The sequence below is a fragment of the Lepisosteus oculatus genome, chromosome 6 (assembly GCF_040954835.1).
Source record: "Lepisosteus oculatus isolate fLepOcu1 chromosome 6, fLepOcu1.hap2, whole genome shotgun sequence".
Lineage (NCBI taxonomy): Eukaryota > Metazoa > Chordata > Actinopteri > Semionotiformes > Lepisosteidae > Lepisosteus > Lepisosteus oculatus.
In genome coordinates, this window is record NC_090701.1 from 9,589,034 (window position 1) to 9,605,470 (window position 16,437).

The following is a 16,437-nucleotide window of genomic DNA, read 5'->3' on the forward strand; positions in this document are numbered from 1 at the left end:
TTTGAAAAGAGTAGAATATTCAGTATACAGATATAAAATACTGAGGTCAACTAGCATAAGTACAATAGATCCTTAGATCAATCATCTTCAAAAAACTAAAGAACCTAGATGTGCTGATTAACTTCCTCACATTAATTGACTTTCTTAGGTTCTTACTCAGGAAAAAATCTGTAAGCTGAGGCTGTTTCAAAAACATAAAGGCTGCACTCACTGGTGTGGTCATTGTAGGAGATGATACAACAGAGGCTGCTGTGTGACTTGTGCCTTTGGGTTTCTTGGAACCTAAACGCCTGTGCCCTTTAGCTCCCTGATCTGTAAATACAGTACGTAGGGGGAAAAGTTATTCATTTTTATGACAAAATATTTTCTCAAAGTCGAATTACTGTTTCGTACATTTTGATTATTCTTGTCTACTTTATTCATCACATTTTGTCATTGTTGCTTTCACTCTTAGTGATTGAGGCATTACTAATGTTTTTATAATGCTACCCCAGACAGTTTACCACAGAAAAAACACAGTAAAATCGAATGCACTGCATAGTAATCTCAGGGAAGATAATATTTGGTTACAAAAAAGGCTTCCTTTTCCCCTTTAATCTAATTATTGTGTGCTACAGATGTAGGGAATAATAATTTCTTCATGTTTAAATGAATGAGGATACACCGCATAAACTGTAATGCTTAAGAACAGAACATTTCTGAGTTCTAATCACCAGGCAAGAGTGACAGCTTTGACACAGAAAAAAAAAAAAGGAATTGTGCAGCAACAATTTTCAGTCCTGTAGTGTGAAATCATAACAAAATCAATCATTTCACATAGGAAGAAAGAGGACCAAAACATGTCTGAACTTATCATTTTTTTCACTCATATACTGTGTGCCTAAACTAGAATATAACTGAAAGTCTAGTCCATCATTATCTCAGACGTCATTGTGGAAATACTAGACTATGATACATGGCAGGGACTTACCTTTCTGTATGTTGATAAGAGGAGGGGCGATGCCCTCATTTGTAAGTCTGGGTGAAGCTGCTTCAGCATCCTCTTTCTCCCCGGCCTCTGTGCTCACTTGCTGTTTCTCTACATCCTCTGTGCCCTCCTGTGGTTTCTCTTCAGCATCAGTGCCCTCCTCTTGGGGACCTGATAGCTCCTCCCCAGGACCTGTCTTCTCACTGTCAGACATCTGTAATCACATATTATTGAACATTAGTTCACTTGCACCCCTAATTTCGTAAAGGCTAATCACTGTACTTGGGTTCTAATTCCTAATATAATCTGCAAACTGATTAGTTTAACATACAGAAAGATATTGGATCCCCATAAAGATCAGTATGCCACATATAATAATGTTGGAAAAGATCTAAAAAAACACAGATCTCCAGTAACCAAGATATTTTACACTACACAGCTGTATTTCAGTGACAATTTCATTTGCCACTGCAATAAAAGGCCGGTTGCAAAGCCAAGTCTTCAAGGTGAAAAAAGAAACCAGATTGTTTTCAGACGTTAGGCAAACATGAAGCTGGTGAGCGCAGAACAGGGACACGAGACCTCCAAGAAAATCCAGGGTGTTGATGGACCAGTAGGTGGTACTATTCCCCCTGGACAACAGTTTTCAAAGCAATACCCAGATATGGTGCCTGGATACTCTGAGATATAGGAGGTGCGCTGCCCTCAGCTGTGTAGTGGAGCTGAATTCAGTGGCTGATGAAGTGGGTACTTCCGATACTATATGTACAGTATAGTGATTTAGGATCCTTGCTATATATAAGGATTAATTATTATAATAATAGCATGCAGGTTAGGCTCTGAATTCGTGGTACAAATAGCCCATTAAAAACATGATAATACTTTTAGTACAACTTGAATTGAAAGACATCATGTCATGTTTATGAACTAAATAATATTTTTAAAAATGGGGAATGATTATTAGAGTATAGGTATAAGAATATAAGAAGAGTTACAAATGAGAAAAGGCCATTAGGCCCATCTAACTCATTTGTTTATTTTTTCAGTAATCAACCGATGATCCTAAGGTTACTTCCTGCCAAAACCTAAAGGTACTCCTACAGCCCCTTGTGTAAAAAACTGTCTCCTGTTCTCAGGTGTAAATGCACTTCCTTATAGCTTCAACTTGTGTCCTCTACTTCGCGTTTTATTGTTGTTTCTAAAGAGGTCCACTGAGGATTCTGAATATTGTACTTTAACGAGGTCCACATGTCTTCTCTGTTCAGTTCTTTTAGTCTGTCAGTGTAGCGCTTTCCTTTGAGCTCAGAAATGTATCTGATATTGTATAAAACTGTTGTGAGCTGTGTGATTAAAAATGCAGAATGATTATCTAAGATGATATGTACATAAAAGCCAAATTTTAAAAAGCACACTCTGGTGAGTTCACAATTGTGTGTATGCATAATATGAAACCTCAGTAGTATGTTTTCTTGCCTTGTCTTGTACATAAAATACACGAGGTAAACAGTCTGTATTAGGATTAAGAAACCATTGTGGACTGAAACCATTCTAGTTTTGCCTTTTGAACAATATAATGATAGTCTCAAAGCAGCTAACCAATCAGAGAATGGCTTAGATATGTCATTGTGACCTTGACTCTCAATAGCAAGAGAACCTAGTCACCCTTCTGAAATGAAGGTATTGTGAAGAAAAGTAACTGAATAAATGCAATTTAAACCTTAAGCAAAACACAATTATGCACTTAAATGGCCAACATAGGGAAAAATGATAAAAAATAGACATTCTCATGCTTAATCTGTTTACTATTTTAAAAAAGTAAACATCCTAAATAAAAATGAATATGTGTAACTTTGGTTTATTTGAATACTTTATGTATCTGTTTTACTTGAGCTGATCAAAAGCCTCATTTTCTAAGAATGACTTGACAACTTGATGAAATAACCTGATTAAATGACCATTTCACAAACACAACAAACGAGAAACTAATACAGAGTATCCTTCCATAGCGACAAGCTGCTTATTCTTGGTAAGCGTTGTGGCTAAAATGGATTCTAAGAGCTATTATTTATTATTAGACCAAAACCAAAAGTATGTCCAGTTTCAGAAAGCAGGAAAAGTTCTATGAGAAGGGAAAAGCGTTTACAAATTAACGTGTCATAGAACAAAAGTTGTTAAGTGCCGTCCAAGTCGCACACAAACAATAACAGAATGCAGTATTACTGAGGGCCTTCATTCAATTTAAAGAAAACTTAAGACATTCTCATTTATCTCAGCCTTCTTGGTTGTTACCTTTGCAGAAAGCAGAGCTCAGGTAGTCCTCCTGTCTGTAATCCACCTGTCAGTATTTTGTCAGTGTTTGTTTCTCACAGCTCTGTAAACCCTCTTTCCTCTGAAGTGCGAACTCTGTTTGAAAAAAAAATCCTCACTCCCCCCTCCCTCTGTCTGTCAGAGTTTGGGTGCTACCATGGAAACTACTGTAATGCAACTTGAACTAAATCCAGCTCACCCATTCTTGCCAAGCCAAGAACATTTACTATTTTACTGATACTCTCTGACTAGAGTGTTGCAGATAAAAGACTACAGGCTCCATTAATCTATTAAGATGGTACAGTACATTTGCCAAAATTACGTGCATACACCTACTTCTACACATCTGTTCCTTGCTTTCATTGTTATTCTTCCAATTTTATTCAAACCAGTACACTTTGCAAGAAACAGTGCTATAGCAACCCCATACAACAGAGTTGCTCAAGGCATACTCAGTTGTAAAACCAGTAGCACAGCATTTTGTTTTAAATTCTGAAGTCTTATAGGTCTTTACAAGTAAACACAGAAATGATCATTTAAAATGACTAAAATATATTTCTTGTAACCCACTGAGACAACAATGTACTGAACATATTTGAATCCAATTTAATGCATCAGGACTATTCCACACATACACACTTTGTTGAAATGTCCTGCTTTATGAAGAATTTGGAAAGGCGTTTATACTTAGTTATGATGCTTGAGGCTAATGTTATACTTCTCGTTCTTGTCTGGTACGTTTTGCTGTGCTTTGATGGTATTGCTCACTTGGCAAATACTTTCATTTTATTTTCTTACGGTGAAGAGAAGGGAAGTAACAAAATATGATGTGTATGACTTAATCAAAACAAAGTTATCTTTATGGAAAAGGCACTGATGAAGCAAGTGATATATGAAATGTCACCCCAGGAGTCGTAAGTTAAAAAACAAGTGAGCGTAAGGTAAAAAAAAAACTTTTTTTGAATTTATAGGTACAGTTTTGTCAGTAGTTTTTTTTTTTTTTAGGTTTCATTGCTACGGTAACTGGTAGATGAATAGCTGTATATTTGACTCCCTGTAGGTAATGTGCTGCTCGGAGCCGCCAATAAAGGCTTTCTGATCATTAGTGAAGTCTTTGTCAGGCTGCAGAGAAGCCTCTAGGGGGGTAGTGCTGTTTCCTAGCACCTCAAACAAACCTTGAGAGGTGCAATGACACGCGATATGCCAGATTTTTCCCTTGTCATTATCGAATAGGATATGCTGATATGAGACCGAGTCCCCGCACCCACCCATCATTAAACACTCATCAGTTTAAATCTTTAAACTGAAGAGTTTTAGGAATAGCTTGCAAAAGCAATGCGGACATGCTTTGACGATTAATACGTTAGCTGAAAACAAATCACATGAGCGATGTTATATATAAACATTAAACATGGATTCAGCATCAAATATACTGCATAACATATACGAAGCTTCACCGAGTTGTCTTTTTTTTTTGCTGTCTAAATGTGTTTTCGCATAATGCTTTTAAAATACATTCAGTCTTTGTTGATAATTCCTTGGACAATAGGAAAGCAGGGTGTGGGGGCTACTGCTAAATTTCATATGACATTAAAACTCTGAAAATTTACTTAAATTGTTCGCAGTTAGCTCAACATTAGTATGTCACCGTAGACTGAAACGATCAACCTCAAGCCGATTACTTTTTATATAATCTCGGTATTTTATTAATAAATTGGTCTCATTTGAAACTGCCATGAGACCACCACAGAGCACAGACGCATTTCGAACGAGCTGTTTGTGATTTAACTCCCGGAAAATCAATCAACCATGTTTCCATGGCAAACGCAATTTCCTGGGAACCTGCCGTAACCAAGGAGCTGGATTGGAAACTTTGGATTTACTTCCGGGTGTATGTCACAGTTTCATGTTTCCCTGACTTCTCTATACCCACGATTGTTTTTATTTTTATTTCTGCTCCCGATTTAACGTCGGTGCAATATTCGACCTGTGAAAAGCGTCCCCACATTAAATGATTTTCACTTCAGTTACTTTTGCTTTGTGGGAGCAGATCCGGCCAAGACTCTCCTTGGTAACGACGCTTTAAGCAAACAATTTGGTTTACAACAGGTAGTGGCTGGCACACAGCACTGGTTGACAGTTTGTGATTTAAACAAAAAAACTTTGGCAAAAAAGATTCACAGCACGGAAAAAACAACAGTTCTCGGCCGATGGCAGATGACAACAGGCGAGGAGACGAGGATGAACGGGGTCCGGGAGCCGCTTACCAGATGTTTGTGGTGATGGAGGATCTGCTGGATAAACTGAAGCTGTTGGATTACGAGGAGGAGGTGCTGAGGAAGCACAACATGAAAGCTTTATCACGGTAACTGATGGTCATGCTTCACTAAACTGTCAACTGAAGGTGCAAGTAGACTTCAGCAGTTTATAAACCCAGATTGTATATCTTCCGTCTGTAGTGGAAATCGTAGAAAAATAAAGTTACGGTTTTTTGTGTTTTGTGTTTCGTCAAATTACGGTCACGTACCGTGCATATGAAGTCTCTAATACTCCATGAAAAAATACATCATTTTAAAAAATGCTTAAATTTGCCCGTAAAATCAAAAAAAAAAATCACAACCATATTGTTTTGCTTCTTTTATGATATTTATAGAACAACATTTGAGAATGTGTGTTAGATTAAAGGGTATGGTGGAAATATGAACGAGGGAGTAGTTCGTTCATTTGTTCATCGGTCTCACAGTGTTACTCTCTAAAGTGTTTGTGATAATAGCTGTAGCTGTCTCTGCCTCTACCTGGGAAACATTCAACAGCTCCACAGCGCCCTTACCGTACATACTGTACCTTGGCTTGACTACCAAACTGCACCTGGGATGTCGTTTGCTAGGCCCGTGTACCTATACTGTACACCTATTTCATGCGCAATATACTGTAGGGATCGCATTTCTGCCCATCAAGGTAATTGTCCCACATATTGTTTTTTTAAGGTTGTTCATTTACCTTCGTGAGATGGGGTCTGCTTTTTTAACTAAAACATTCTATCATGCTTCATGCTGTCAGTGCTTTATAAAGATTGCTGGTACTGTAGTATTTTATGAGAATGTTGTAGTCAGACCTATACACAATTCAGGGTACTGTTAAAGCTAAATGGTGCATTTTCTAAGAACTGCTAAAGAGAACTGTAGTAAGCAAGCTTCACCCTTTTCCACGTTTAATGAACTAATGTTTGAAGAATATACAGTTATTATAACTGATATAAAGTATGTGATCATCAGTAGTCAAATAAATCATGTAAATGTCTCTGAAAGGACGCTGACCCAGTTTAGGGTGATTTAATAGAGGATTTCATTGCGATGTGTTTTTCTTTCCTTTTCATTTTGCACCAGTGCATGTGTCTTTCTATGATATCTTATCATCTCGGAGTCTGTCAGTGCTCTAAAGCTCATTGAATACCCTTCAAGATTTAAGTAATGATTTGTTTATATTGTATTTCCTTTAGAGAGAATTCTAGGGTAGAATAATTGTTAATAATCACAATTAATCCTATTTTGAAATAACTAATATCAAACCTCTAAAACAAACAAAGCATAGAGTCAAATAAGATAAGGACAGACACTTCACTAGCCTTTAAAGGTAAACGGTCATAAACCACATTAATTATGCTGCCAAGGTCTGACTGCATGCTGAATTTTCAGAGCCATCAGGGTGATTTAAAAAAAACTTCTCTTTTCAGTCACTACTTCGCCCTTCCGACAAATCCAGGAGAACAGTTCTTCATGTTTACCACCCTTGCCTCGTGGCTCATCAACCAAGCTGGGCGACCCTTTGAGCAGCCTCAAGAATATGATGACCCCAATGCTACGGTCTCGAATATATTGGCAGAGCTCAGGGCTTTTGTAAGTATACCTGCAATGCAGGTGGCTAACCAAATATGCTTGTCTCTCTTTTAAGCAGTGTTTCCCAGTGTCTGCTTTACCACACATGAATAAATGTACCATTGAATATGAAGGCTGATAAAGATTGTTCCCTGATTTTGTGATCAGGGTCAGAACCAAATGGCATTCTTGATGTTACTTTCCATTTTTTAACATACAAGTTTTAAAAGCCTGCCTTACAACAAGAATAAACTATTTGAGATTTCTAGTACACTTCAGTGGGGTGCTGTCAGCATTTCCTGTCCAAAAAAAAAAAGTATCATCCCATAGTCTCCATATTAAAACTAACTTTTTTTTATTTATTAATAATTATTTTTTTACTTATTAATTGAATTACTCATATTTGTGTGCCTCAAAGTGGAAAAGGTTCAGAGACGCTTCTTTAGAGTAGAGGTTCACATCTATCGTCCTGAAGGGCCAACTATTCACAGGTTATACATGTCCTTTTCAAATAGGTATATCTTAAAGGCAGGGAAAATTCAATTTTAATAGGTATTTTAGCTGAAATGTATCCAGCTGACATCTGCAGAAGATTGAGTAAAGTAAAAAAAACTATAACTTTAGCCAGAACATTAACACTTTGAAAACTGTTTCATTTAAACAAAAGTAGGAAACCTGCTGGATTTTTGCCCTCAGGGACTGAAACTGTGCGTTTATGCTGTAGTGGAAAGGTGTCGAGTTGAGGGTTTTTCTTTGTTTTAATGTTAGGGTGGATTAGTGGATTTCCCTCCTTCCAAGTTGAAAACAGGCTATGGGGAATATGTTTGCTACGTGCTGGATCGCTTGGCAGAAGAGGCACTGAAACGGACGAGATTCACCTGGAAGAAGTAAACCTAAAACAGTTATCTTTTGCACTGCAAAGCAATGATAGCAAATTGTTAATTAGACACTTTCATGGAATGGAACAGGTCAAGGTTCTTCCCATGCTGAAAGGTATAGTAAAGAAACACTTTGTTTTGGCTGTGGAGCCTTCTTCTGGTGTTAGGGAGAGAAGGAAAGTAGCATTGTTTTTTTTATTCTGCATTTTGTATTTTTTTTATTTGCTACATGGAAACATGGGATGAACCTGTTCCTTCGCAGCCTACACATACTAATGCAGCTCTCTGCTTGAATACTTTTATGCATGGAATACAAGGCATTGCATGCTACTTACTGTACAGTACCTGGAAAGATTTGTTTTTTCTTTGCTGGAACATTTAAGATCCCTCATTGAACGAAATTCTGTCTGAATGATGTTCCAGGCCGAGTTACCCCAAAGAAGAACTTGAGGAGGAATCTGTGATGGATGATGATGCTGAACTTACGCTGAGTAAAGTGGAGGAAGAAATGATAGTGAGTATCTTGCACTACTTTAAGTAACTGATGTCTTGACCTGCTTTTGAGAAGTAGGATGTATTAGGAAGTATTTCCTCACAGACCTCCCTTTAGCTTTGGTTTTAGAGATGATGCAGCTGTTACAGTGGTGGACGTTCACAAAGCCTCCATGACTGAAAGTAGTGCTAGGCAGTTAAATTCTGTATATCACAGGACAAAATCAGCTCAGCTGTTTTTTAGCTGCTTTTATTTTTGAATAAAGTATACTGATGATAATTAAAAAAATGGTTTTCTGTACTTCTGCAAAAATAACATTTGAGGAAAATAAATCCTTATCACAAGTAAAAAGAATATAGTATGAAATTACAATAGTTGTGTTAATAACCTGTGCTTGCTCTTTTGCTTTGACCTTAACTATGGGGTGCTGATTTCTCAAAAACGCATCCTCATATGTAATTTTATTTTGTAGGTTGAACCGGATGACTATGAAGAAGAACATCTCATAGACTTGGAAGCACTGAAGACAAGGACAAATCAGAGTGTAAAACGTTTTTTTTTGCTTTTCTTTAAGACAGAATGGTGTTCCTTTAAAGTAGTCTTCTTATTACAAGATATTTACACAAAAAAACAGGTCAGAACATCCAAAATGGTTTCAACATGTAATATTTTGCCATGTTATAACTAGCTGTCCTTGTTTGAGGTATATTTCTGTTAATACTTACTTATGTTTTACTTTTTCTAATGTGAAATACAACTGACATAAACACTGCAAATAATAATTTAAGTCTGAACGTTTTCTTACAAGTGTTTCATTGGAATCTTACATTAATTCATAGTTTCCATGCAATCACAAAATGTTTTAAGACAAAGTATGTTAATTTAATTGATTTTATGAATTTATAGGAAACAGGTGAATCCTTAAAACCAGATGATATTTTGGAATCCAATACAGATGCTGCAGAATGGAATTTGGAAGTAGAGCGTGTTCTTCCACAGCTGAAGGTCACAATCAGAACTGATAACAAGGTGAAGATATTTCTTTCCTATACACACATACTGTATGCAATTGCAAGGCATTCTGCTGCCATAAGAACCAAACAGGGCCAAAACACTTTCCTGTACTGTAATTCCACACCTTGCAGCTAGAGTGCGTTGTTTTGTTCTAAGACGTAAAATATTCCTGAATGCAGTAACTTTTTATCAGTACATGTAAATTTGTTTTTTTCCCCAAAAGCAAAAACATAACAGCCAGAAGTAGGAGGTCATTTGGCCTATCTAGAAAAATACTATAGTGTATATGATATGGTGTAGAAATACTATACATGTGTTTTATGTGTCTGTTCTTAATGGACAATTAAAGATTTACCAAACAAAATGAGCTTTGTTTGTTCAAATCAACCTTATAGGTAGTTAAGCCTTTTCCTCTAAAATTTGCAGGATTGGAGAGTTCATGTGGACCAGATGCACCAGCACAGAGATGGAATCGAATCATCTCTGAAAGAGACAAAGGTATTTTTTATTCATGAATGTTTTTAAAAAGTACCACATTTTACACACAAATATTAGTATTGTTGAAAAAAATAATTATTCTAAAATTGGGTGTTACTGAAGTATATTTATGGATTTAAGGATTGTATGGCATGAATCAAGTCTCTGGTTTGTTTTGCTTTTCAATCCATTTATTTTTCAGGGTTACCTCAACAAGCTCCAAGAAGAAATTAGTAAAACTCTTGAAAAAATTGGCAGTCGAGAGAAGTACATAAACAACCAACTGGAACATTTAATTCAAGAATATCGAGCTGCACAGTCACAGCTCAGTGAGGTGACAATATTGTTCTGTTTTGCTGTGTCTTTTAGGATATCTCCTTTTATTGGTGTTAACTTTCTGAGCACCTTCACGGAACAACAGCTGGTTAGCGAAATGCTACAGTATGTTCACTGGATCATGAGGAAATTAATTCCTTGTCTAAGAAACAGTAGAACATTATCATGCCATGGCATTTTGCAAAACTGAAATGTAATACTCTGCATTGTTATTTAAAAACATTATAAAAGTAATCCACTAAACCCTGGACTCTTAAATATATATGACACTCAGCATACTGCTTATTGATAAAAATATTTCTATAATTTCATGCATCAAGCAATAACAAATTAACTTCTCTAAGCCTTGTAATAATATGACTACAGTATTTTTCATCTAGTTGATCTGCTGATGGCCTCATAAGGTTACTGTGAAATTCATTTAAAACTTATTTTTATTATACAGTATATTCACTCATATTTGGAGAATATGAGCTCTTATTCACACACACACACAAAAAAAAAGCTTAAATGTTTATTGTTTGCAAAGTTTTGGAAAATGTTTTTTCCAAATAATTTTCTTATGAAGTACTCTCACATATTTTACATTTTCTGTGCTTCTTTGTGTAGGCAAAGGAACGTTATCAACAAGGAAGTGGAGGAGTAACAGGAAGGAGCAGGGTTCTGGCTGAGGTGAGGGAGTTATATAAAAGAGAAAAATCTACCAACAAAATCTGAGATTATTAAATTTATGTTCATAGATCTATCTAGATTCCAAAGTACTGTGATTAATTAATGAAACGGGTTTCCTGGTAACCTGTTCCAATAAACATTTTTTTTACAAACGTATATGGAAATGTCTGAAGAGTAACCACCATTACCATACCCTAGAGAAGATGCAATGCCAGCAGGATGTTTTCAGCATTCCCTGGAACAGATAATTGAAAGGAATCCCCTGCAAACTGTGAAACAACAATTCCTGTCATTAGCCTGGGGCATGGGGAATGGCATCTCTGTGATGGTATCATCTAGTGCACAAGTATCATTTGCTCTTCACTTTCAGAATAAGTTTGGTATCATGAAAAAAAAAATAATGTTGTGATTTTTCATTTTATTTTATTATTTGTGTAATAATATTTATATTAAAAGAGACGAATCTCCATTTTGTCTTTGAGTAGGACAATTAAGAATGTAATATATTAAATTAATTTGATTAAGAAAGCACCTTTTATGTCTTGATTACAGAAATCACCATACTGTACATGCTTTATATTACTTCTTGGAAATGCCCTACAAGTGAGTTGTTTTTTTTTTCAGATTACAGAAGAATTGGAAAAAGTTAAGCAGGAGATGGAAGAAAAAGGCAGCAGTATGTCTGATGGAGGTAAGATACAGTATGAGGTGTAGTTCTGTCTAAACTTAACTGCTGGCCATACACCCATAGTTTTCAATTTTGAAGCAACTATTAATTAAACATTCTCTAAAATATACAGTATGCCATTTCTTAAGAAAGTTCTGCTTCTAAGCATTGTTAAATGGCTAAAGTTAAATATTCATTCCCATATTTTCTAGCAAGTGCATTCTCAAACACACCATAAGCCTGATAGTATCTCCTTGTAAGATGTGCAGTTTATATATTTGTATTAATTATCTTTTTAATACAGCATGACATTTCATATCACTTATGCGTGTAAGTCTTGAAGGGAATTGCTACATTGCTTTTTCTTTAGGAGAAGACTAAAGAGCTCATTTTGTATCTGCTGTATGTTTCAGCTCCTGTAGTGAAAATTAAGCAAAGTCTGACGAAGCTGAAACAAGAAGTTGTTCAAATGGACATCCGGATCGGCGTAGTGGAACACACATTACTTCAGGCAAAACTTAAAGAAAAGTCCAACATGACCAGAGACATGCATGCCACCAATATTCCAGAGCCTACCATTAGTAGATACTAACGTGTTCATATTCTCTTAAATCATCGTACATTTTCTCTTTGTTCCAAACAAATTCTAATTCCCTTTTTGCATATTCCTACCTACTGTACTGTATGTCTCTTTGTAAGTTTATCTCTATGTACTGTAATTGTAATCAGTTTTTTTAATTAGATTCTATGTACTATATATTTATTCCAATTAAAAAAAAAAAGTATGCTTACTGTGTTTAAAAAGTTTCCTGGCTTCAATTCTGATATCCACAATGCAGAGGTTCAAAGCTAACAGGGTGCTGATTACCCCACAAAGAAAGGGATGCAAAACCACTGTATTTCCCATTTGTACCATCAGAAAAGCGGTTTATGAGGGTAACACAGGCCCAGAGTCAAAGATTGGCATGGTCAGTATACATCATCTTCAAGAATATACAGCAGTTAAATTAAAACCAGATGAATCTCACATCCACAGTAGATTTCTTCCACAACATAAGAAGATGTGAATTTGCCAAACAGCAACTACAGTAAATGTAAATGTGTGTGTGTGTTGTACAAAATATACAGTATATTGATATATATTTTCTAGGCACTTCAACAAGCACTGAATTTTGATTAGAAAGGTGAAACCCATTTGGTAAAGAAAGCTATCCCTTCTTTGAAGCATTGGGATGGATTTGTTCTGCTTGAGGGATGTTCTGCATCCTCTGTTTCCACAGCCTTGAAAAAGCTCTGACAGACAAAGGGATTCCAAAATTTACTTGGTGCTTCCTATCAAGAAACTCATGTTTGCTTGCAAAAACATATCTGGCCAGATATCAATTGAAAACATGAACCAAAATCTGTGAACAAATGGTTAAGGGAGCATAAAAATGAAAGCTCTTAATTGGCCATGCCAGAATCTGGTAGAACCTTATACTTGTGGTATGAGCTGAAAAAAGCAAGTGCACAGGTGCATGATACCCACTCTGGAGGTGCAGTCAAATGTCTCACCTTAGTTTAATTTGAACCTGTACAAGAGGCTGCAGTTTATTAGGGCCAAATAAAAATACATTGAATACTGCTTAATGGGTATGATAAAAATGATAAATGTACTATTGTTGCACTAAATACTGATACTTTTTGTACACTTTGTCAAAATTAGAAGACAATGCCATGTATTTTATTTGCTAAATTTAGTTAGTTATATTTAAAGAATGAATGTGCAATTGCATCAGAAATGCATTAAAAGTGCAATGTTGCTAAATACTGTAAAACCACTTTAAATCCATCACTTGGTTACAAACAAATTCATATTATATCAATTTATTCAAACTTGTAAAGTTTACTGCAGGCCTGTTACAAGCACTAGAACTTTTATACTTTTATGTGCAGCTTTTTATAAAGGCTTGACACTTTTTGGACTGGGCTTTTCATTGGTGATCAGGAAACTAAAGATTCTGCCAGCAGAATAAAAAAAATGTCTATTTTTGTATAGAAGGCCTCATGAAGGTTCTCATGAAAAATGTAGAGGTTAATTTTAGGGAGGCAGTATTGAAGATACTGAAATATTTAGTAGGGCTATTTTAAACATTCGACGCATTTAACATAGATGGATTAGAGCTTCATAGTGAAGATGCATGCTTTAGTGATGACACTGATGGATTGTAGAAATGTTGAGTGGCCACAGGAGGGCACTGTTAGTAAAGAAGGAATTCTGAAAAAGTGATGGTTTCAGAAGCTCTTGTAGACTGCATGATTCAGGGTCACAGCGGAGCTGAAGCCGATCTGGGAAAGAAATGGGTGCAAGACAGGGTACAGCCTGAACAGGGCACAGGGCAGACAGTTTTATTCTTAATCTCCTGCACCTGCCTCTGGTTCCTGCCCCCGTGCTATAAAAGCCAGACGTTCCTGCCAATCTGGGCTCAGCTTTGGAAGATGGACGCCTGGAAGCCCGCCTACCAGTGAGTCCATGAGCAACCCCATCTGGGTCTGGGACTGGCAGCGTCTGGTCCCGTTACCCCCCTTTTATTCCCCCGACCCTTTGCCGGATCCCGCTATGGCTTTTAACTCCGTTTGCCTGTGTCAGGATGGATCACCCGGATTTGAACATTGGCTTTCCCTGGTTTATCTTACGGACTCCCCTGGACTTGTTTGCCCTGGATACACCCCCCCCGAACACCAGCGCGCCTTTGACACGCCCCATGTTCTTCTTCCAGCCCCTAACCTAGTCTTTTTCCCCGTGTTTTCTCACTCCCTTCCGGAGTGTGCTGTCTGCATAGGGTCCTGAAGGACGCTTCATGGCAGTTTTGAACCCAGCAATATGAAGCCGGAATACTAATCACTGCACCACTGTGCCAAGTGTTAAATTATATAGCGCTTATAAATAGTTAAAGAACAGAAGCATTTATATGTACATAGTCTTGCACTCCCTTTTATCAGTACAGCTGTACCATAAGTCATGTGTAGAATAAGCTGAAGCATGCTTTATCGCTGTTAAAAATCACTGTTATTCATATAGTCATTTTCAATGTTTTTTCTATTCACACATTATGTGAACCACAAAAAAGACTTTTTATCGATGTACATAATATGCAGCTCCTTGCAAAACCATTCACGTGGAAACATTCTTCCCCTCTTTTGACATTTTGTTGCTGTCTGACCTGGCAATCATGCCCCTTCCATATAGGATTTTCTATAAAAGAATCGACACTTTTTACTCCAAAAAATATCTGAACCTCCCGCCGAAGGTTGGTCTGTGTTCTTATTTATTTCAGACCTAAAATGTAATTACATCTTCATAACAAAAATTAAGATAATCGTATTGTGTAACACACAGACATTAGATACATTTATATTATTTAATTAAAATAATTAAAAATTATACAATATAATACAATAGTAAATACCCTGTTTGTGAATTGTTAAATTCAGTAACAGGTGGCATCTACTTGAGTAGCAATTATTTCAATTAAAAGTTTCCTGTAATTGTTTATTAGTTTCTTACTTTGAGTTTTATTAATTTTGGCCTAATCTTCATCAGACTGCTTTAAACAGTAACATGAAGATTTTCCCCACTTGAACTTCAAGTCCTGTTATAGCTTTACAATTGGATTTGGGGTCAGACATTGTCATTTTGTGGTAGATCTGTGGTATGTTCATGTTCATTGTCATGACCCAGTTTTTTCTGGACATTAGCTAACAGAAAGGATATCCTTTCTTTCTCCCCCAGAATTTGCTGATAAAATGCCAAATTTGTGGTTCTGCTAATACTTACAATATGCAATCGATAATATTAAATTTGTATATTATTGTTGCAAATTTTGAAGACATTCAAGCTTCTTCGTGTTAAACAGTGTTCAGTTTGATCATTGCAGTATTGAATAAAAAAGTTAATTTGAAAAAATGTAGGTATTATTTGCAATTGCTCATAATGTGGCATTGGTGTTCTATTGGTAGGGAGTGGAAACTTTTGCATTTCACTGTATGTACATCTGTACATGTCTGTGTATTTAATTTTTGTCTATTTCATTAGTAGAGCTTCTTTATCTGTAATAATAATACGATGAGGTTTATGTCAAAAGCAACTTCACAGAGTGTTGCAGTTAAATTACAAAACAATGTGTTTCTTTTTACTCCGGGATGGAAGCTTAAGATACTACGAATCAGGACAAACTTTGAAGCCTTTTTACCATTTCAATTTTATAAAAGTTACTAATTAAATAAATAATTACTGTACCTAATACTGTAGATTTGAATGCCATTTAAAACTTTGTATAACTATTGTATACTGTTTCTTTTCAAAGTTATGAGTTTTTATACAAACATTCTAAGGAAGAGAAATATTTCAAATATTACTTAATGAGAGAAAGGTTTGCATTACTCTTTTATCATTCTACCACATCCATGCTGAATCAAACTAAAATAATTGTGATCTTACTGTATATTTATATGATAATTTATTCATCATGTTGTTGGTCTCTTGGCAGAATTGTTTTTTTTTTATCTTGAAGCCACATGCATAACAGTATATGTATAAAATGCATAACAGCCACTTGTTTAACATAAGATAAGTCTGATAAGAAAATAATGGACTATATAACAGGGCAGACTTTTTCATAGGTGCTGTATTCAGGCTTAGTTGAAAAGGAGTGGAGGTAGGGTTGTGGTTAAATCTTCAGGGAAGTGTAACGCCACACTATTATGCATCC

At 36.1% G+C, this 16,437-nt stretch overlaps 2 protein-coding genes across 2 annotated transcripts in view; one reads left to right on the forward strand and one right to left on the reverse strand.

Annotated features, from left to right (window-relative positions):
- The window catches only part of dnah5l (dynein, axonemal, heavy chain 5 like), a 148,907-nt gene extending 145,486 nt beyond the window's left edge, over positions 1-3,421 (reverse strand). The window contains exons 1-3 of the mRNA XM_015354877.2: positions 3,257-3,421; positions 971-1,181; positions 212-312 (exon numbers count right to left, since the gene is read on the reverse strand). Of these exons, the coding sequence (XP_015210363.2) occupies positions 212-312; positions 971-1,181 (312 nt within the window). The 5' untranslated portion in view covers positions 3,257-3,421. The remainder of the gene's footprint in view (positions 1-211; positions 313-970; positions 1,182-3,256) is intronic.
- A 1,685-nt stretch (positions 3,422-5,106) lies between these two features.
- Positions 5,107-12,482, forward strand: ift57 (intraflagellar transport 57 homolog (Chlamydomonas)). The gene is made up of 11 exons (XM_006634532.3): positions 5,107-5,639; positions 7,008-7,170; positions 7,918-8,036; positions 8,451-8,541; positions 8,993-9,064; positions 9,427-9,549; positions 9,961-10,032; positions 10,214-10,345; positions 10,957-11,019; positions 11,644-11,710; positions 12,100-12,482. Exons 1-11 carry the CDS (start codon positions 5,485-5,487, stop codon positions 12,276-12,278), a joined length of 1,236 nt encoding a protein of 411 aa, XP_006634595.1. The 5' UTR covers positions 5,107-5,484; the 3' UTR covers positions 12,279-12,482.
- Positions 12,483-16,437: the final 3,955 nt, after the last annotated feature.

What these genes read in the sequence shown, in the direction of transcription:
- ift57 (XM_006634532.3), top strand. Translation starts at nt 5,485, where the DNA reads ATGGCAGATGACAACAGGCGAGGAGACGAGGATGAACGGGGTCCGGGA. An exon ending in AAGTGGAGGAAGAAATGATA is followed by an intron (nt 8,542 to 8,992) that starts GTGAGTATCTTG and finishes TTTATTTTGTAG; the next exon opens with GTTGAACCGGATGACTATGA. An exon ending in CACAGTCACAGCTCAGTGAG is followed by an intron (nt 10,346 to 10,956) that starts GTGACAATATTG and finishes TTCTTTGTGTAG; the next exon opens with GCAAAGGAACGTTATCAACA.